The 21,258-nt window shown below is 46.6% G+C and overlaps 2 protein-coding genes across 7 annotated transcripts in view; both read right to left on the bottom strand.

Moving 5' to 3' along the window:
• The window catches only part of B4GALT4 (beta-1,4-galactosyltransferase 4), an 83,548-nt gene that overhangs the window by 38,835 nt on the left and 23,455 nt on the right, over positions 1 to 21,258 (bottom strand). For 3 of the 6 annotated variants that reach the window (XM_048818283.2, XM_048818256.2, XM_048818263.2), the window contains exon 2: positions 10,074 to 10,222. The exons of 1 other annotated variant lie outside the window; for it this stretch is intronic. Coding sequence is in view for 2 of the 5 variants with exons in the window: in XM_075118921.1 (XP_074975022.1) it covers positions 18,890 to 19,846 (957 nt within the window). In the remaining 3 variants the exon portion in view is untranslated. Of the gene's footprint in view, positions 1 to 10,073; positions 10,223 to 18,100; positions 20,420 to 21,258 lie in introns of those variants that run through there. 2 more of the 6 variants (XM_075118921.1, XM_075118919.1) reach the window with 2 other exon arrangements.
• Positions 1,117 to 5,761, bottom strand: LOC142068847 (uncharacterized). The gene is made up of 2 exons (XM_075118948.1): positions 2,450 to 5,761; positions 1,117 to 1,781 (listed from the first exon to the last, which is right to left on the bottom strand). Exons 1-2 carry the CDS (start codon positions 2,811 to 2,813, stop codon positions 1,495 to 1,497), a joined length of 651 nt encoding a protein of 216 aa, XP_074975049.1. The 5' UTR covers positions 2,814 to 5,761; the 3' UTR covers positions 1,117 to 1,494.

The raw sequence follows: 21,258 nt of genomic DNA on the forward strand, positions 1-21,258 counted from the left end.
CTGCAGAACTTTCAGATGAGAAAAGACACTTTAGTGGGACTGTGTGAGGAGCTCGCCCCCACCCTGCGGCCCAGCGACACGAGATTGAGAGTTGCCCTGACGGTGGAGAAGCAGGTGGCTATTGCCATCTGGAAGCCAGCAACTCCAGACAACTACTGATCGGTCGCTAACCAGTTTGGAGTGGGAAAGTCGACCGTTGGAGTCGTGTTGATGCAAGTTTCCAGAGCCATTAATCACATCCTGCTCAGAAGAACCGTGACTCTGGGTAACGTGCAGGACATTGTGGATGGCTTTGCACAAATGGGTTTCCCTAACTGTGGAGGGGCGATAGATGGCATGCATGTTCCAATTCTGGCTCCAGCCCACCTAACCTCCGAGTACGTTAATCGGAAGGGGTATTTCTCTATGGTTCTCCAGGCGCTTGTGGATCACCGTGGGTGTTTCATTGACATTAACACAGGCTGGCCCGGAAAGGTGCATAATGCACGCATCTTTTGAACACTGCCCTGTTCAGGAAGCTGCAGGGGGGGACTTTTTTCCAGAGCAGAAGATCACCATAGGGGAAGTCAAAATGCCCATTGTGATCCTTGGAGACCCTGCTTACCCTTTAATGCAGTGGTTCATGAAACCCTACACATGGAGCCTTGACAGCAGCAAGGAACGGTTCAACTACAGGCTGAGTCAGTGCTGAATGACTGTGGAGTGTGCTTTTGGCCGTTTAAAGTGCCGCTGGCGATCTCTGTATGGGAAGCTGGACTTGGCTGAACACAGCATCCCTCCGGTTATATCCGTGTGCTGTACCCTCCATAACATTTGTGAAGGGATGGATGAAAGATTCACTCAGGCATGGAACTCAGAGTTTCAACACCTAGAGGCTGAATTTGCACAGCCAGAGAACAGGGCTATTAGAGGGGCCCAGCATGGGGCTGCAAGGATTAGGGATACCTTGAGGGAGCAATTTGAGGCTGAAAACCACCAGTAATGTCTGGTGCCCTGCACGGGAGTGAACTGCAGTGGCTTCAATGTTCGTAGGAATCTGTGTTTGCTAAGCTGATTGCAGTGCCTGTTTCTTTCCTGGGCTAAGGTATCTTTTACTTTATGCAATAATAAAGAATGTTTTCAAAGCCAAAAAATCCATTTATTGAAAAGAAACACAACTGCTTGGGAAACAGAAAGAGCAAGGGGGTGAGGTGGGGAATGGTTCAATCATAGATTTGCGTATGTCCTGTTATCATACTCAGCCTTCCTGTTTGGAGTGCTGTGCAATGAGTGCTGCACTTCAGGATGGCTATAATTCAGGATGGGGGTTGAGTGCAGTGGGTAAAGGTCGTAGTTTTCAGGGCTGGGTGCTGAAACCACAGGTGTTGGAGGCAGCTGCTGGCAATAAGAACCCGGATGCTGGGAAAAGTGGGTTGGAGGTGACATGGGGGCACAAGGGAAAGAGTTTTGAGACAATGGCTGCAGGATGTGGGGGCAGGCACAGTAGTGCTCCGCCTATATGGCTACGAGCGCCTGGATGGAGTCCGCTTGGCGCTCCCTGATGCTTATCAGCCAATCCGTGCTTTGCCGCCGGAACTCCGTGCTTTGCCGCCAGTGCACTGCGTTTTCCTGGCGGATCCTGCTTTTGCTCTCCCTCCACTCCTGCGCTTTTTGATTCTCTTTAAGAGATTGCTGCATCACTTCTTGCAGCATGTCTTCTTTGCTTCTACGTGGCCTCTTCCTGAGTCTTTGCAGTCTCTCGGCTGGTGATAACACGGACGGCTGAGATCTCAAGGTTGCATCTGTAAAGTCAAAATGCAACACTTAACAGAGGCAGCATTGTTCACACCAGACAGAGTAATGATTCCCCTGAACTTAAGGAGGGCAAGCACAGTTTACACAATAGCATAATTTTCCCATCCCAAAGAGAGAGCACATAACCCACAGGAGCCCAAAATGGTGAGTAAGCACAGGGTCAAGGGGGACTGATTGTTTCAGGCTGTACTGTCCTCTGGGTTTCTGTGCCTTGGGGAGAGCCAACAGCCGCAGGGGGCCCCTATACTGAACACTGTCCCCACATTTCCCCAGGAGTCCGTCCTGGAAGATATCTCGCTGCTGAGGGTGACCTGGGGAGCAAGGGAGGGTCTTCTACTGCAATGCGGCTTCCACCCTGGCCCATATGCAGCTTGCCTGTGTGCAGCAATGGTCCCCCTGCCCCTCGCGGCACAATGGCGCGGACACGTTAGCCTAACTGGGACAAGGACCACGGTGCCTTTCTGAATAAACCTGTGCAAGCGCATTGCCCACATTCTGGATGAGACCTTCTAAGAGATTACCGAGGTTGATTCCTGTGATGTGATAGACCACATCAATGCGCTATTCCACATCTAGGCATGCATGCAGCCCTAACCCTCCTCGCCCAAAGAGCCCGCACCGAAAAAATTCCTTCCCGAAAAAAAAAGCCGCTTACCGGGAACCTGCTCTTCTGTTTGTCCTCCACGAAGTACCAGCTGCTGCGACTGGCTACCTTCCTCCTGGCTTGAGAACAGCTTCTGGCTACATGCCTCCAGGGATTCCAGGGTGTCTCCCTCCCCCCCAGCACCCTCACTCTCACTTTCCTCCTCCTCCTCCCGCACTGAAGTGTCCATGGTGGTGCTCAGAGTGGAGGTGGGGTTGCCCCTAAGTGTCACATCCAGCTCTTTGTAGAATTGGCAGGTCGCGGGGGGAGCACCCGAGCAGCTGTTTGCCACGCGGGCTTTGCAGTAGGCACTCCGCAGCTCCTTCACTTTAATACTGCACTGCAGTGCGTCCCAGTCATGGCCCCTTTCCCTCATGCCCCTTGATAGTTGCCCAAAAGTATTCTAATTCCTACGGCTGGAGTGCAGCTGGGACTGGACAGCTTCCTCCCCACAAACACTGATGAGGTCCAACAACTCTCCATTGCTCCATACTGGGGCTCGCCTGGCGCATGGAGGCATGGTCACCTGGAAAGATTCGCTGACAGCACTCCACACCTGGCTGAGCAAACAGGAAGGTGATTTTCAAAATTCCCAGAGAATTTAAAGGGCGGGCCTGATGGTTGGTCACCTGAGGCCAGGGCAATAGAGTTCGAACTGATGACCAGAGTGGCTAGAACCAGCATTGTGGGATACTTCCTAATACTTCTGGAGGCCAATCAGAGCACATTGGGCGGCCACACTGGCACCGCATGGCGCAACAAACTGTATTCCTCTGGGGGAGGTGGAGTACCAGCAGCGCTGTAGCCGCGGAGACACAGCGCTGTACAAGCCTTGCCAGTGTGGACGGGGAGTGAGGTACAGTGCTCTGGGCGGCTTTATTGTGCTGTAACTCGCAAGTGTAGCCAAGGCCTCAGTAAGTGCCCAATCAAGAAACACTTGACTGACAACGATCTTGCTGCTGTGATCTTCCAAGGGCAGAGGATATAAAGGCCCTGAAAACTCCTCCATCTTGTCTTCAGTCCTGCTTCTGACCTCTGGAGGAACTTTGCTACAAACTGAAGCTCTGAACAAAGGACTGAATGACCCATCCCAGCTGTGGACGTACTCCAGAGTCTTAATTTGAACCTGCAGTTTATTCCATCACTGCTACAAGCCTGAACCAAGAACTTTGCCATTACTGTATGTAATTGATTCCATTTAACCAATTCTACCTCTCATCTCTATCTTTTTCCATTTATGAATAAACTTTTAGATTCCAGATTCTAAAGGATTGGCAACAGTCTGATTTGTGGGTAAGATCTAACTTGTATATTGACCTAGGTCTGGGGCTTGGTCCTTTGGGATCTGGAGAACCTTTTTTCTTTTACTGGGATATTGGTTTTCATAACCATTTGTCCCCATAACGAGTGGCACTGGTGGTGATAGTGGGAAACTGGAGTGTCTAAGGAAATTGCTTGTGTGACTTACGGTTAGCCAGTGGGGTAAAACCGAAGTCTTCTCTCTTTGGCTGGTTTGGCTTGCCTTGGTGTAACTTGCCTTGGGCTGTAACTGCCCTGCTTTAAGCAATTTTTCCTGAATTGGTACGCTCAGTTGGGTCCCACCAAAGCCAGCATCGTTACAGAGCTGTTCCTCACATGAGCAATGACAATGATAGGCAGGTCAGCCTTTGGCATGTGGCTGTGGAGTGGGTGATCAAGTGAAAGTGAAGCTCTTCTAGCAGTGGGTCTCCCTGATGGCTGGAGGTCCGTTAGCTGATCTGTGGAGTAGTGTCAGGTAGGGAACAGGTGTCCAATGTGATGGGATGGGGCTCAGGGTGTGAGAGGGGCATCAGGTCTCTCCCAGTTGCTCTCTTCACACTCCAGACTGGAGGTGGGCTGCAGTGGCTACAGGACTCCAAAGCAGTCCTGCAGCAGCTTGGCCATCACTCCTCTCCTCCTCATGTACTTGCTAGGGTGACTGACCAGGCTAGGGTCACTGCCTGGTTGACTTTTCTGTTAGTCATGATGTTCTCATGACTTTCCATGGCTGCCAACACTCTGAGATTAGGTTTACAATTGTATTAGTAGCACTGAAGATTCCTCATGCTTCCACTCCTGGTATACAGATCCCAACCAACCCCTTCTGACCACTCCCTCCGGCGTTCTCTGGAGATTGCCCAAAACCTCACCTTGCTCCTCGCTGATGGGTATCTCTACCCAAGGGCATTCAGTGCATGCATAATGGATGGTCTATCAATTCTTTGGCTTTCATTATTACATTCTAAAATGCTGGAAGCCTAGTGCACTTCTCAGTACGCTAGTTCAGTGAACACCAAAACAAGCTCAATAATGGGGTCTCCATGTGCTCATAATGAGCTACCAGAGGGACCTGAACATTGGTATGGAGATTTGTTAATGCTAACACAGTTGCAGCCACCAGTACTCAACCCACTCTCTATTTCTCCATTTCTCCTGCTCCTTTACGTATGAGCTGAAAGAACACTCAGAGCTTATCAGGACAGGTAGTGAAGGTGGAGAGAATGCATGCAGCAACCCAGGGGAATAGAGAAAACTACTAAGAAGTGAAGAGGCAATAGAATGAGGAGAAGAAAAGACGAAGAAGAAGAAGAAGTGGTGAAGGAGCAATTGCTAAAGGAAGGGAAAAGTTCAGTCACGAAGAGGCCAAAGAGAGGGAGGCAACAGCAGATGAAAAGAAAAAAAACAAGAAAAGGAAAAGGGATGGAAAAAAGACAAGGAAGAAATGGAAAAAGATAAGGGAAAACAAGGAGGAAACAAAATGCTGAGATTTTCACTATTTCACTTCAGCTCTGAAAAGTCACTTTCCCACATTTTGCTTAATCTCACCAGCAGACATGCCACACCAATAAATATTCAGGAGGGTAACAGAAGGCAAGGGCAAAATATTATAACTGATATAACTTGAGTCAAATGACTGCTCACTGTTGAGTTTGAAACTAAGTTAACAGGGTAGCATTTGTTTCAGAGTAGCGGCCGTGTTAGTCTGTATCCGCAAAAAGAACAGGAGTACTTGTGGCACCTTAGCGACAATTTATTAGAGCGTAAGCTTTCGTGGGCTACAGCCCACTTCATCGGATGCATAGAATGGAACATATAGTAAGAAGAAATATATATACATACAGATAAGTTGGAAGTTGCCATACAAACTGACAGCTCTTCGGAGACAGACCAGTCCTCACTTACAGACAGCCCCCCAACCTGAAGCAAATACTCACCAGCAACCACACACCACACAATAAAAACCACTAACCCAGGAACCTATCCTTCACTTGAATAAATATTGAATAAACCTACCCTTCACTTGAATAAATAAACCTATCCTCCACTTGAATAAATATTTGGACAGAGTTGGCATCGGGCTTTGTTGCAAGGCAACAAAGCCCGATGCCAACTCTGTCCAAATATTTATTCAAGTGACACCATCAAAGGACCTAATCACATAAGTCACGCCACCAGGGGCTCATTCACCTGCACATCTACCAATGTGACATATGCCATCATGTGCCAGCAATGCCCCTCTGCCATGTACATTGGCCAAACCAGACAGTCTCTATGCAAAACAATAAATGGACACAAATCTGACATCAGGAATGGTAACATTCAAAAACCAGTAGGAGAACACCTCAACCTCTCTGACCACTCAGTAAAAGATTTAAGGATGGCAATTTTGCAACAGAAAAACTTCAAAAACAGACTCCAACGAGACACTGCTGAGCTTGAATTAATATGCAAACTAGATACCATTAACTTGGGTTTGAATAGAGACTGGGAGTGGCTGGGTCATAACACATATTGAATCTATTTCCCTACAGTTAAGTATCCTCACACCTTCTTGTCAACTGTCTAAATGGGCCATCTTGATTATCACTACAAAAGTATTTTTCTCCTGCTGATAATAACTCATCTTAACTAATTAGCCTCTCACAGTTTGTATGGCAACTTCCAACTTATCTGTATGTATATATATTTCTTTTTACTATATGTTCCATTCTATGCATGCGATGAAGTGGGCTGTAGCCCACAAAAGCTTATGCTCTAATAAATGAGTTAGTCTCTCAGGTGCCACAAGTACTCCTGTTCTTTTTGAAGGTAGCATTTGTTCTTTAATGTTGCTTGCCGAAACATCAGTACTTTCCACCAAAATTTCAAGTCCCATTCAGTTGTCATTTAATACGTTTTTCCTTATCTGATCTTTCTACTCCTCTAGTGTCATTTCTACTGTACTACTCACTGAAGTAAAACTTCATATGATGTCCTGACTCCCAATTGTGGTCATCAAAAATCCCCTTCACGTAGAAGGCGGCATTGTTAACCCTGGTATTCTAGCCAAATTTCAGCTCACATATTTACATTTTGCCTACCTAAATTCTCCCTCTAGCTTCTACTAGATACAATATTCGTCTTCACTATCTTTCATAAACCACTGTGTTGCTATGCATCATTAAACAACTGATACGTTTCTCCCCAGAGACAGTTTCCCTTAGTTGGTGGGTGAGTTATCACTGTATATAGTGTGATTTGCAAAGAGCTCTAGGAAACCTTGGGATGGTAAATTAAATAAAATAGTTATCTTTACATAGCTCTTAACATACTGGATATTTACTCTGTTTAAATGCATTTGACCAAGACCAATTTACTACAGTCATCTATAGGCTTGGTTTCATTAACAGCAGATTTCACTTCAGAGAGTGTATTCCTTTAAACAAGGTAAAATAGCTACCCACACCTGAAATGTGCATGTGTCAGTTTCACCGTAATGACACCTTCATGGCCTCCTTGTGGGTACCCCCACTCATGTCTCATGCCTCAAGCTGCCACCTTTTTCAGGGTGGGAACACGCATACCCTCTCCCTCTAGACTGGGGATTTAGGCTTCAATTCATCCTGTAACTCACCGATCACCTTAGCAAGTCTGAGTTTATTTCAACAATATATATATAATACAAATAAATAAAAGGAGGGAGTTTCTGAGTAAGTTTGGAGCTCTGATGTACTCTGCTTCTCCCCCACTCGCAATTTCAGTCTGACTAACTCAGTCAGCGTAGCACTGGGATATGCCAAATAAAGATACTTGAGCGATGAAGTCTGGAGTCAGACAGAGTTCTTGGGACGCTGAGTTGAAAGAGGCCGCGGAGGGAACCCCAACATACTTGTGTAGAAATAATTTTCTTTTGCATTTCTTCCACATTTACTAGTCCAGACTGGAGAACTGGGGAACTCTTTATTTTAATGAAAGACTGTGCATGACTCAGTTTCCCCATTCACCTTATATTGTAGGCTAAAAAGACAGAATGACTGAGCCAGCTAAGATAAGAGGGAGAACACCCAAAGAACCATTTACTATAAACAAGATAAGTTAGGAATGTAGAGATGAGGTAAAGAGTAAGTCAAGCGTGGACAATGATTGGTTCCTGCAAAGTAACCAAGCCAATCCAAAAATGTGTAATGCAATGTATAGGAAATGTAATGAGATGTGTTTATTCATATATATATAAAATTTTTATTTATAAATATATAGTTTTATATAGTTATATTATATGTATGTATGTGGCAGGATGTGTGCTGAGGGAGGCATTTGTCAGAATTGATCAGGTATCTGTTGGCTGTGGAACTTTATTGAGCTGAGACCAGAACCACATACGGTGACTGGTGACATAGGGTGGTACTGGAGACATAGAAGGTCTGAATGAGGAAGGAGATAAATCTGTGGGAAGTTTCCCCTGATCACTATGAAAGTTCTACTCACTGTGGACACTGGTAAACCCACATGGGTGTACAGCTCAATGTGAAAAACTGGGGGCTGAGGGAACTGTGTATGGCAATGCATACCGTCATGAAGAGGTGTGAGTGATCAAAATGAAATATGTCTCTGAGATTCAGTACCAGGTATACTATGGCACCGCCCACCAGGCCCACACTCGGAGCCCACAGTGACTACAAGGGGGCCCACAAATATGTTTGGCACCAGGGCCCACAAAAGGTTAATCCAGCCCTGGTCAGCTAGCATACTATCATATAAACTTTACAGCAAGAACTCATACCTCCAAGGCCCTGCAAATGTGGTTCTGCCAGCATCTATGTATTTTAATGCAGGACAATTATTTCTCATAAATATGGATACCAAGATATAACTGTTGACTTTGCAGTTAGATAAACTCCTCTCACAATAGATAAACCTGCATACGGTGGGCAGAGATAATTGAGAAACATGCAGAGCCTTAACATTTTATTCATTTTGTACAATAACTTCACAAACTATATGAAAAGGAATCACTTCCCCCTGCCGATGAAGTGTAATCATAACTGTGGGAAAATGTTTACTAGTGCACAGCAAAAACATACTGCAGTTTAGGACAGGAAGCAAAGAACACCATTATATGCAACTGAAACTCCATGGGAAAATACAAGGAGGTAAAACATAAGTATCCAAATTTGAATTTAGCCAGAACACCAAAGTCAATGGCTTTACGAACAGTACTATCAAATTTTTGAGAACTATGTGCATCAGACACTCCTTTTCAAGACAGACAAATACCAGGATATGTATTGCAAACCACATCTCTATACAGAACTGCAGCCAACCCTGCCAAAAGGAACAAATTAATTTTGCCCATCCTCCAGGTATAACACATACCAGTGACATTTGCATACTCACACACTGAGTTAGTGTATCCACAAGGGGCTCCTGCAGAGAAAAGATCTCTCCCCATTTTCCAGCCCAAGTAATTCAGCTAAGCACTGAAGAGGGGGAAGAATCCCACATAGCAATCTGGATGGGGAGCAGCAGCAGAGCAATTAGGGGAACCATATAGTGGCAAATTCTCTGACCCTGACCTTTTCTGCACAATCTAGCCCCAACCTTCCAACCACTGTCTTCTTCATGTCTTGCATGACAGCATGCTGACAGCTCCATGAAAATGGGCTCCATGCTGTACAGGAGACGCCAAATACCCCCTGCTCAGTGGAAATACACCAGTTCCACTAAAAGAGGACCTTCCACACCTGCAGAAGAAGGGATAAAATTCAACCTATACTGAAAAACACGTTTGGTCTACACATGCTGTAGCAGGGACCAAAGTATAAAGGAGTTCTTGGGACAGTGTTTATCAGATCAGAATTCTGCAGTTTACGATTCAACATCTGTACTCAAACTGGATCCCGAAAATAGAAACAAGGATATTGCCGAGGGCAGCACGGACTAGCAAAATGACATTCTGGCCCACACCTTCCAAGAAGGAGGTGATCTCTTTACAGGCAACTCAATAGAAATACTAACTTATGGTATCTGCTTATCATGCAGGACAGTCCAAGCTTCTGAGTTCTGTAAATGCTTATTCCAGCCCCTTCTCACAGGTTTTTTCAGGTCAATACATGTTTTAGTTTGCCATTAAGCTAACTCTAATTCGTGTCACCGCTTTAGGACACTTCCTTACACACTAAGCTTAAAATTTCCTCTCCACCTTTTCCGAAAGAAAATCTTTTCAACCAACTTTTCAATCTGCACCCAGAAAGGGACTGAATTCACTGGCTATTAAGCTTCCACCAACCCCCGCCAAACCAACACCCCCTCCTTTTATCTTTTCAAACCAAGAGGAAGCAAGCACATTAGATCTACTTACTGCTGCTGCTCTCTTTCCTGTAGAGGAGTCACTCTGTGCTGTGTTATGGAGATTCCTGTGTGAATGGCAGGCACTTCTCAGCCATGAAACCCCACACCACAAAGAGGCCTTTATTGCCTCGTACATGCCAGGAAAGAGTCAGCTCAACACTGCAGGGAGCATCGGAAAAAAAAATTAAGTCAACACTTTCCGGTTTTTTCCACCCCACAGGCCACTCCCTCGTCCCTTCCTACATGCTCCTCCTCCTCCATGCCCCCCCCCCACCTTTCTGAGTGTGCGGAGAGCTTCTCTCTATCTTCTAAAGCACACAGCAGTCTATCCTGGAGGCGTTCAGATAGATCCAGGAGGGCAACATGCCAAAGGTGCTACCACAATACGAATAATGAACAATAATAACAGTAAGTCTGCATTATGAAAGATTAAGAGCCTCATAAACACAAAAAAGATTTTCACCTGAGCCCCCATAGCCTCTGTCCTTGTAGAGATTCTTCAAGTGCAGCTTCTATCATCCTTATCTAGGTTAATCTGCCTAGCACCATCTTCCAAGCCCTCCTCCCCAGCAACACCCACAGACCTCTCCATCACACTGTCACTGTGTCCGAAGATATGCACTTCTTACACCTATCTCAGGCCCTGTCTATACTGGCAAGTTTCTACGCACTAAAGCAGCTTTCTGAGGTGTACACACCAACTCCCGAGATGTACACACTGCCAAGCCACTTAGTGCACAGAAACTGCACAGTTGGTACGCTCTAAAAAAACCCACCCCAATGAGAGGAGTATAAATTTCTGCGCCAGGGCTACAGCACCGCAGTGCCAGTGTAGACACCGTGGTCGATTACAGTGCTGCAATTGGCCTCTGGGAGGTATCCCACAAGGACTGTTCTCACCTCTCCGGTCATCGGTTTAAACTCTACTGCCCTGCCCTCAGGTGACCAACCATCAGCCCCATCTTGTAAATTCCTTGGGAATTTTGGAAGTCCCCTTCCTGTTTGCTCGGTGACCCATGCAGTGGTCTAAGCACATCTTTCCAGGTGGCCGTGCCTGCTCCATGCAGCAGGCAATCCTCCACTTGGAGCAATGCTGAGCTGCTCTACCTCATCAGCATTTGGGGAGAGGAGGCTGTCCAATCCTAGCTGCGCTCCAGCCATAGGAGCTGTGAGACCTACGGACAGATTTCACGATGCCTGACAGAAAGGGGCCATCACCGGGACATACTGCAGTGCAGGGTCAAAGTGAAGGAGCTGTGGAACGCCTACCACAAGGCGCGGGAGGCAAACTGCTGCTCCGGTGCTGCGCCCACGAGCTGCCAGTTCTACAAAGAGCTGGACATGATACTCTGTGGCAACCCCACCTCCACTGCGAAGACCACTGTGAATACTTCGGTGGCTCACGTGCCAGTTGAAAGTGGACTGAGCCAGGAGGAGGAAATCTTGGAGGAGGATGTGGAGTGGGGGACTCAGAGGATGACTCGGAGATCAGAGATACATACAGCCAGCTCTTTTCTACCCCGGAGGAGGCTAGCCAGTCACTGCTGTCGGATGTTGGCGACGCGCAAACAGGAGAGAAGGCCCCTGGTAAGTGGATTTGATTTTGGGAATAGCTGAAGCGAGTTGGTGGGGGGAAGGAGGGTTGCAGAAAGCAGGCTTGTCTCCCACCGCATGCCTAGTCTGAGCGGCAGAACAGGCTGTTGATAGACTCCCTCACTTCACAGGAATCTCCCTCAGAGAGCTCCAGGAAACTCTTGTGGAGATACTGGGCAGAGCTGCTTTGTTTCTTGCCCCATTAATGGTAACTTTCCCACGCCACTGTGCCATCACAGGACTGGGGGGAGGGCAGAGAAGACCATTGCTGCACACAGGTGAGCTGCATAGGAGCCAGGGCGAAAGCCGCAGGCTTGGAGAAGACCCTCTCTTGAGTCCCTGCTCACCCTCAGCAGTGAGATATCTTCCATAATGATCACATCCTGTGGTAAGCATGGGGACAGGAATGATTATGAGGCCCCCTCTATAGTGCTGGCTCCCCCCAAGACACATGCCCAGTGTTCAGCAGGGTCTGGGAAAACTGATTTACCCTGCCCCTGTGGCTACTCACTCACTACTCATCTTGTGGCTCATGTGTGCTTGCCTGAGGTCAGCAAGTTAGTGACAGGTGTGTGAGTACTGGCGGTGTTTTAAATCACTGAATCAGTGTTCTGTGTTGCAAACAATACTGCTTCTGCAAAATGCTGCGTTTAAACTTCACAGAGATGATCTTGGGAGCCCAGCCTCCCTTTTTGCTATTGGCGGCTGAATGGCTGTGCAGAATTAGAAAGCGGCCACGAAGAACTAAGGAGGACTTTCTGGATGATGTTATGATGCACTTCACTGCCAAGAAACAGGAATTGAAGGAGTGGTAGGACGGCAAGAAGAGGGACCAAAAGGAGAACGCGGCATGCCAGAATGAAGCCACAGAGCGGTTCTTAAAGGTTATGGAGTGCCAAGCAGACACGCTCCAGGAGATACTTGCTCTTCAAACCGAGCAGATCTGTGCCTGCCCTCCCCTGCAGCCGCTGTCGCAAAACTCTTTCTCATGCTCCCTCCAGACACCCTCTTATCAATCACCTGGTTCCAGTCTATACCCGTGGCATTCCACTTCTCCCCGCTCACAGTCCAACACTGCGGAATCCCACTACCCACAACACCCATCCCTCTGTAGTTTGGCCCTGCTGAAGCATAGTACCCACTGCATTGTACTCCAAAGGAGAAGGTTGGATATGATCCCTGGAAAAACACAAATCTTTAGCCATCCCAGGACCCCTTCTCCTCCTCCTCCTGGGACCTTCCCTTCCCCCATCCCCCTCACTGCTGATGGTTTTTTTCAGTTTGACTCTCTCCTCTGATTGTTGTTTTTTAATAAAAGAATTGTTGGTTTGAAAGCAATCTTCATTCTACTAAGTGAAAGCAAAAAGAGCCCTGCAAAGCAACGTACAATTATGTTAAACGCACATATTGCATTGTCTGCACCAATCACCTCCTAGCATTACAAGCACCGCACTCCTGAGTATAGCAACAAATATCAGTGGCTTTGAGCTTCAAATTGCTGCCTCAAGGCATCCCTGATCCTTATGACCCTGCACTGCTCCCCTCTAATAGCCCCGGTCTCTGGCTGTTCAAACTTAGCCTCCAGGCGCTAAGCCTCAGAGGTTCAGCCCTGAGTGAAGCTTTCACCCTTCCCTTCACAAATATTATGGAGCGTACAGCACGCAGCTATAAGCATAGGAATATCGTCATCGGCCAGGTCCAGCTTCCCATAGAGGCACCGCCAGCGGGCTTTTAAAACGCCAAAAGCACAGTCGACAGTCATTCTACACTTGTTCAGCCTGTTGATGAACTGCTCCTTGTTGCTGTCAAGTTGCTCTGTGTATGGCTTCATAAGCCACGGCATCAAGGGGTAGGCAGGGTCTCCCAGGATCAAAACGGGCATTTTGACTTCCCCTACGGTGATCTTCTGGTCTGGGAAGAAAGTCCCTGCTTCCAGCTTCCTGAACAGGCCAGTGTTCTGAAAGATGTGTGTGTCATGAACCTTTCCGGACCAGCCTGAGTTAATGTCTGTGAAACGCCCACGGTGATCCACAAGCGCCTGGAGAACCATAGAGAAATACCCCTTGCGATTAATGTACTTGGTGGCTAGGTGGCCTGGTGCCAGAATTGGAATATGCATGCCATCTATTGACCGTCCCCCCCACCCCCCCGTAGTTAGGGAAGCCCATTTGTACAAAGCCATCCACAATGTCACACATGTTGCCCAGAGTCACGGTCTTTCACAGCAGGATGAGATTAATGGCCCTGCAGACTTCTGTCACCACGAGTCCAGTGGTCAACTTTCCTACTCCAAACTGGTTAGCAACCAATCAGTAGCAGTCTGGAGTTGCCAGCTTCCAGATGGCAATAGCCACCCACTTCTCGAACAGCAGGGCAGCTCTCATTCCCGTGTCCTTGCGCCGCAGGGTTGGGGCGAGCTTATCACACAGTTCCATGAACATGGCTTTCCTCATCTGAAAGTTCTGCAACCACTGTTTATCATCCAAGATGTGCATCATGATATGATCCCACCACTCAGTGCTTGTTTCCTGAGCCCAAAAGCGGTGTTCCACTGCAGTCAGCACCTCCGTGAATGCCACTAGCAATCTCATGTCGTAGCTAAGACGTGTGGTGAGATCAATGTTGCACTTCTCTTGCCTTTGTACTTTAAGGAATAACTCCACTGCCACTCATGACATGTTGGTCAGAGCAAGCAGCCAGTAGGTCAACAGTTCGGGATTCATTCCTGCAGCCCAAAGAAGCAGGGCGCGTAATACAGAAACCGTTGAAAGATGGTGCCAAATGTGGACAGAAGCCCAGGGATTGCTGGGATGCGAAGCTATTCATTACAGGGCACTGAGAGAGGACCCAAGATGCTCTGCGACCCCCTCCGCCTTCCCACAACTCTTAGCGGCAGAAGAGGAAGAGATGCTCTGTGGGATAGCTGCCTAGAGTGCACCGCTCCGAATACCACTGCAAGTGCCACAAATGTGAACATGCTATTGCACAGGCAGCTGACAGTGTGAACACACAACAGTGGTTTCCCTTCAATGCTCGCTGAGCAGCGCTGTAACTCCCGGCGCTGTAGTTCTGCCAGTGTAGACATGCCCTCAGTATCAGTTAGTGAAAGTCAGTCAGTGGCACATCATCAAGGACAGAGTTTTGCGCTACATACTTCTCTTCAAGTGCACTCCGACAGGCCTGGCAGATTCAGTGAGATATAGCACTTGTCTATATGAACAATCAGTTTGCAGCAAGCTAGGGTGTGACTCTACCTCACACTAGCCAGCCATGCACTAACAATTTGTGTGGATCCTGCTGACATACATTAACAGTTTGTTAGTGAGCTTTGACTTAGTCCCATTTCAAAGAGGACTAGATCAAACCTAACAAACTATTAATGCATGTCAGCAGTGTCCTCATGGACAGTTAGGCCAGAGCTGGTTAGTATGGGGTAAAGTCACACCCAGCTTGCTGCAAACTAAGGCCAGGTGTACATTTCAAACTTACATCAATATAACTACATCGCTCAGGGGTGTGAAAAAATCCACATCCCTGAGCAGCACAGTGATACCAACCTAACCCCTGGGATGGACTGTGCTATGTCAACAGGAGAGATTCTCCTGTCGACGTAGTTACCACCTCTCACGGAGGTGGATTAACTACGCCGATGGGAGAACCTCTCCCATCTGCGCACTACCATCTTCACTAAACCGCTACAGCAGCTTTAAGTGCAGAGCTGCCCTTAATGTTCATGTAGACAAGCCTACGTTGTTTTTACCCAAGACTCCTGGTGTAAGAACCTGCAAGGCTAGAATCTCAGACCATGGGTTTTCTGGGCTACTGATGCCTCCACATCACCACTAGAGGCTTGGGCTAGGTGTGCTTGGGAGGACCCCACAAAACTAGACTTGGCAGGAAGTACTTTCCCCAAAGGACCTGACTGGCAGCCCCTGATAGCCACCGGGTGGGCTGATACCAGTATATAAAACCAGGAAGCAATGATGGGGAGCAGTCTGAGCAACCTCCCTGCTTCTACTTCAGACCCTGCTAGCAATAGATCCTAGACTCCAGTTTCCGACCCTCGTTCATCCTTGGCCTCACTATTTGATTGCTGTCAGTAACCTGACACCCAACCCCAGTAACCTGACCCTGCCTGCCTCCTGACACCTGACTCTTGGTCTGCCCTGTCTCTGACTGACCTCCTGGCATCTGACCAAACCCAACTCCTCCACTAGGTCAGACTGCCCATGCCCCAGTCATGACAACTGGCTTCTATTCTCAGCTCTGCCACTGACTGTATGTGACCATGGACAAGTCAGACCAAAATTTTGAAGAGTGAGCTTTAGATTCCTTGGTTTTAGGATGAGATGCTTTGAGTGTAGTTTTCAGAGTTGTTGAGCCCCCATAGACCCAGTTAAAGGCAATGGGAGCTGTATGTTGTTCAACATCTCTGAAAAAAAATCAGGACTTAGGTGTTTCAACTAGGGCATCCAAAAACTCCAGGCACTCCAAATGAGAGGTTACTTCTGAAAATGTTGGCTTAATTCTGTCTGTTACAGTTTTTCCCATCTGTAAAATGTGGTTGTGACGCATAGCTAGAAAGGGTTAAACATTCTGCAAAATAAATAACCCACAGAAGACATATGGGGAGATGTTTGTGTTTTTGTGTATTTACATACATATAAGTACGGTCCACAATGTAATCAACAGTCCCTGTCTATGCTGTATTCTGATAATTCAGAGGTCAAAAGAAGTTCCTATCATTTAAATGAATTGTAAACATGGCATATCATGGTATTCATCTCTCTCTGAAATGTACTGTGAATGGTGGAGGAACAAGCAAATGGCCTTATGTTAATGGACCTCCTTCAAAGTCATCCTAATTACCTTTTGTTCCCTGAGGAATTCCAACTTGTCAAAAGACATGAAACTGTATAAAGGATCCTTGGGTCCTGATTCTGTCATCTCAGATCTGTTTAGGCTTTGTCAGGGGAAGTTTGAGTCGCAAGTCTGAGGTCCCACTTATGCTGGTAAACCCCGAATATGAGATTTGGACATATGAAATATGACCTATGAACTGAATTCTAAAGGAACTCTTTGCAACCACAAAGCTCACCATCTCTGCCCCTAAATGAACTGAACTCATGTCTGTATGTATATTGATCTTTTAACCATACTCTCTCTTTTGTTTTTTAATACATTTTAGTTTAGTTAATAAGAATTGGCTGTAACGTGTATTTGGGTAAGATCTGGAATATTCAATAACCTGGGAGATAATATGTCCAATCCTTTGGGATTGGGGTAGAACCTTTTCTTTTCTATGATGAAACAAGATTTACAGAAATTTTCATATTTGAAAATATGAGTACCTGGATGGAGGCCTGAGGCTGGATCATTTTAAGGGAACTGTGTTGTTTCGACTTCTGAGTAACCAGTGAGGTAATAAAGAAGCTGTTTTATGCTGGCTTGGTAAATCTAGGTATTGGAATATCCACCAGCTTTATAAGGATTGTCTGCCCCATTCTTTGCAGTTCACCCTAACTGAGTGACCACAGCTGGCCCGCACTAGGACCCCGGTCACAGTGGCATAGTTGTGCTTGGACACACATTACCACAGGTTAATTGGGTTTTTGGATCAGAACCCCATGCTTGTCAAAATTTAATTTTGATATTGGAGAGATTAAGGGTTAAAAATCAGTTACAGTGAGTGACCCATGATCAAGATCCTGACAGAAAAAGCCTGGAAGAATTGTGCTCACAGAGGGGGTTGTCTTTTAAGAAAAAGGCCCCAGAGCAGGTACTGAAAAATCTGTTAATTGCCAGCGATAAGGAAGCAGACCCAGCGAAAATGCTTGCAATAAGAAACCAGCTGCTAGAACTTGAACAAAAGCAAAAAATAGCTGATATGGAAGGAGAAGCTACTGAAAGAAAACACCTGTGTTTTGAATATCAACAAAGAATAGCATATATTTGATTGCAGGAACTAGAAGCTAAGGCAAAAGTGGACAGACTTAAGCTCCAACTCAAAAGAATAAAGGAACAACAGGAACTGAATCATCCTGAAAATCCAGCTCCTCTCAACAACAAAGATGGGGATAGAATCTATTCAGTTTGCAAGAACGTTGGTATGTTGTTTGACTCTAAGCAGTTGACTGTGTGTGACCAAATTTACCCCAACACTGCCACCTTTTATGTAAATGCTTTTACTGTGAGCTCAGGTGAAGGTAACCCCATAACTTGTGCAGAGAATGTAAAAATCAATGGTAAAAGCTGTTCAGGGAACATTACAGCTTCTAACATCACTCTTGTTACAGCAGATCTTGTCAAAGAGGAATATTATTTACCAAATAAGATTGTGAATATTCGCAAAAAGAAAAGGAGTACTTGTGGCACCTTAGAGACTAACCAATTTATTTGAGCATGAGCTTTCGTGAGCTACAGCTCACTTCATCGGATGCATACCGTGGAAACTGCAGCAGACTTTATATACACACAGAGATCATAAAACAATACCTCCTCCCACCCCACTGTCCTGCTGGTAATAGCTTATCTAAAGTGATCATCAAGTTGGGCCATTTCCAGCACAAATCCAGGTTTTCTCACCCTCCACCCCCCCACACACAAACTCACTCTCCTGCTGGTAATAGCCCATCCAAAATGACAACATGTGCATGATAATCAAGGTGGGCCATTTCCTGCACAAATCCAGGTTCTCTCACCCCCCCACCCCCCTCCAAAAACACACACACACAAACTCACTCTCCTGCTGGCAATAGCTCATCCAAACTGACCACTCTCCAAGTTTAAATCCAAGTTTAACCAGAACGTCCGGGGGGGGGGGGGGTTGGAAAAAACAAGGGGAAATAGCCACTCCCAGTCTCTATTTAAGCCTGAATTAATAGTATCCAATTTGCAAATGAATTCCAATTCAGCAGTTTCTCGCTGGAGTCGGGATTTGAAGTTTTTTTGTTTTAAGATAGCGACCTTCATGTCTGTGATTGCGTGACCAGAGAGATTGAAGTGTTCTCCGACTGGTTTATGAATGTTATAATTCTTGACATCTGATTTGTGTCCATTTATTCTTTTACGTAGAGACTGTCCAGTTTGACCAATGTAAATGGCAGAGGGGCATTGCTGGCACATGATGGCATATATCACATTGGTGGATGTGCAGGTGAACAAGCCTCTGATAGTGTGGCTGATGTTATTAGGCCCTGTGATGGTGTCCCCTGAATAGATATGTGGGCACAGTTAGCAACGGGCTTTGTTGCAAGGATAAGTTCCTGGGTTAGTGGTTCTGTTGTGTGGTATGTGGTTGTTGGTGAGTATTTGCTTCAGGTTGCGGGGCTGTCTGTAGGCAAGGACTGGCCTGTCTCCCAAGATTTGTGAGAGTGTTGGGTCATCCTTTAGGATAGGTTGTAGGTCCTTAATAATGCGTTGGAGGGGTTTTAGTTGGGGGCTGAAGGTGACGGTTAGTGGCGTTCTGTTATTTTCTTTGTTAGGCCTGTCCTGTAGTAGGTAACTTCTGGGAACTCTTCTGGCTCTATCAATCTGTTTCTTCACTTCCGCAGGTGGGTATTGCAGTTGTAAGAAAGCTTGACAGAGATCTTGTAGGTGTTTGTCTCTGTCTGAGGGGTTGGAGCAAATGCGGTTGTATCGCAGAGCTTGGCTGTAGACGATGGATCGTGTGGTGTGGTCAGGGTGAAAGCTGGAGGCATGTAGGTAGGAATAGAGGTCAGTAGGTTTCCGGTATGGGGGGGTGTTTATGTGACCATTGTTTATTAGCACTGTAGTGTCCAGGAAGTGGATCTCTTGTGTGGACTGGACCAGGCTGAGGTTGATGGTGGGATGGAAGTTGTTGAAATCATGGTAGAATTCCTCAAGGGCTTCTTTTCCATGGGTCCAGATGATGAAGATGTCATCAATATAGCGCAAGTAGAGTAGGGGCTTTAGGGGACGAGAGCTGAGGAAGCGTTGTTCTAAATCAGCCATAAAAATGTTGGCATACTGTGGGGCCATGTGGGTACCCATAGCAGTGCCGCTGATCTGAAGGTATACATTGTCCCCAAATGTAAAATAGTTATGGGTGAGGACAAAGTCACAAAGTTCAGCCACCAGGTTAGCCGTGACATTATCAGGGATAGTGTTCTTGATGGCTTGTAGTCCATCTTTGTATGGAATGTTGGTGTAGAGGGCTTCTACATCCATAGTGGCCAGGATGGTTTTATCGGGAAGATCACCGATGGATTGAAGTTTCCTCAGGAAGTCAGTGGTGTCTCGAAGGTAGCTGGGAGTGCTGGTAGCGTAGGGCCTGAGGAGGGAGTCTACATAACCAGACAATCCTGCTGTCAGGGTGCCAATGCCTGAGATGATGGGGGCCCAGGATTTCCAGGTTTATGGATCTTGGATAGTAGATAGAATATCCCAGGTCGGGGTTCCAGGGGTGTGTCTGTGCGGATTTGATCTTGTGCTTTTTCAGGAAGTTTCTTGAGCAAATGCTGTAGTTGCTTTTGGTAACTCTCAGTGGGATCATAGGGTAATGGCTTGTAGAAACTTGTGTTGGAGAGCTGCCGAGCAGCCTCTTGTTCATATTCCGACCTATTCATGATGACAACAGCACTTCCTTTGTCAGCCTTTTTGATTATGATGTCAGAGTTGTTTCTGAGGCTGTGGATGGCATTGCGTTCCGCATGGCTGAGGTTATGGGGCAAGTGATGCTGCTTTTCCACAATTTCAGCCCGTGCACGTCGGCGGAAGCACTCTATGTAGAAGTCCAGACTGCTGTTTCGAAAACAGGGAAAGATTAAGAATGAGCTCTCAAAAATGGATACTCTCATAAAAAACCAACCTTCCACACAAACTTCCTCGTGGCTGGATTTTACTAAAACTAGACAAGCCATTTACAACGCACACTTTGCTTCTCTACAAAAGAAAAAGGACACTAAACTTTCTAAACTACTACATGCTACAAGGGGCCACAGCAATGGTTCCCTCAACCCACCTAGCAATATTGTTAACCTATCCAACTATACTCTCAGCCCAGCAGAAGCAGCTGTCCTATCTCGGGGCCTCTCCTTCTGCCCCTCCACCCCCACAAACATGATACAGTTCTGTGGTGACCTAGAATCCTATTTTCGACGTCTCCGACTCAAGGAATATTTCCAAAATACCTCTGAACAACATACTAATCCACAGAGGCCTCCCTACCAACACTACAGAAAGAAGGATTCTAGGTGGACTCCTCCTGAAGGTCGAAACAGCAGACTGGACTTCTACATAGAGTGCTTCCGCCGACGTGCACGGGCTGAAATTGTGGAAAAGCAGCATCACTTGCCCCATAACCTCAGCCATGCGGAACGCAATGCCATCCACAGCCTCAGAAACAACTCTGACATCATAATCAAAAAGGCTGACAAAGGAAGTGCTGTTGTCATCATGAATAGGTCGGAATATGAACAAGAGGCTGCTCGGCAGCTCTCCAACACAAGTTTCTACAAGCCATTACCCTATGATCCCACTGAGAGTTACCAAAAGCAACTACAGCATTTGCTCAAGAAACTTCCTGAAAAAGCACAAGATCAAATCCGCACAGACACACCCCTGGAACCCCGACCTGGGAT

The sequence above is a fragment of the Caretta caretta genome, chromosome 1 (genome assembly GCF_965140235.1).
Source record: "Caretta caretta isolate rCarCar2 chromosome 1, rCarCar1.hap1, whole genome shotgun sequence".
NCBI classification, from domain to species: Eukaryota; Metazoa; Chordata; order Testudines; family Cheloniidae; genus Caretta; species Caretta caretta.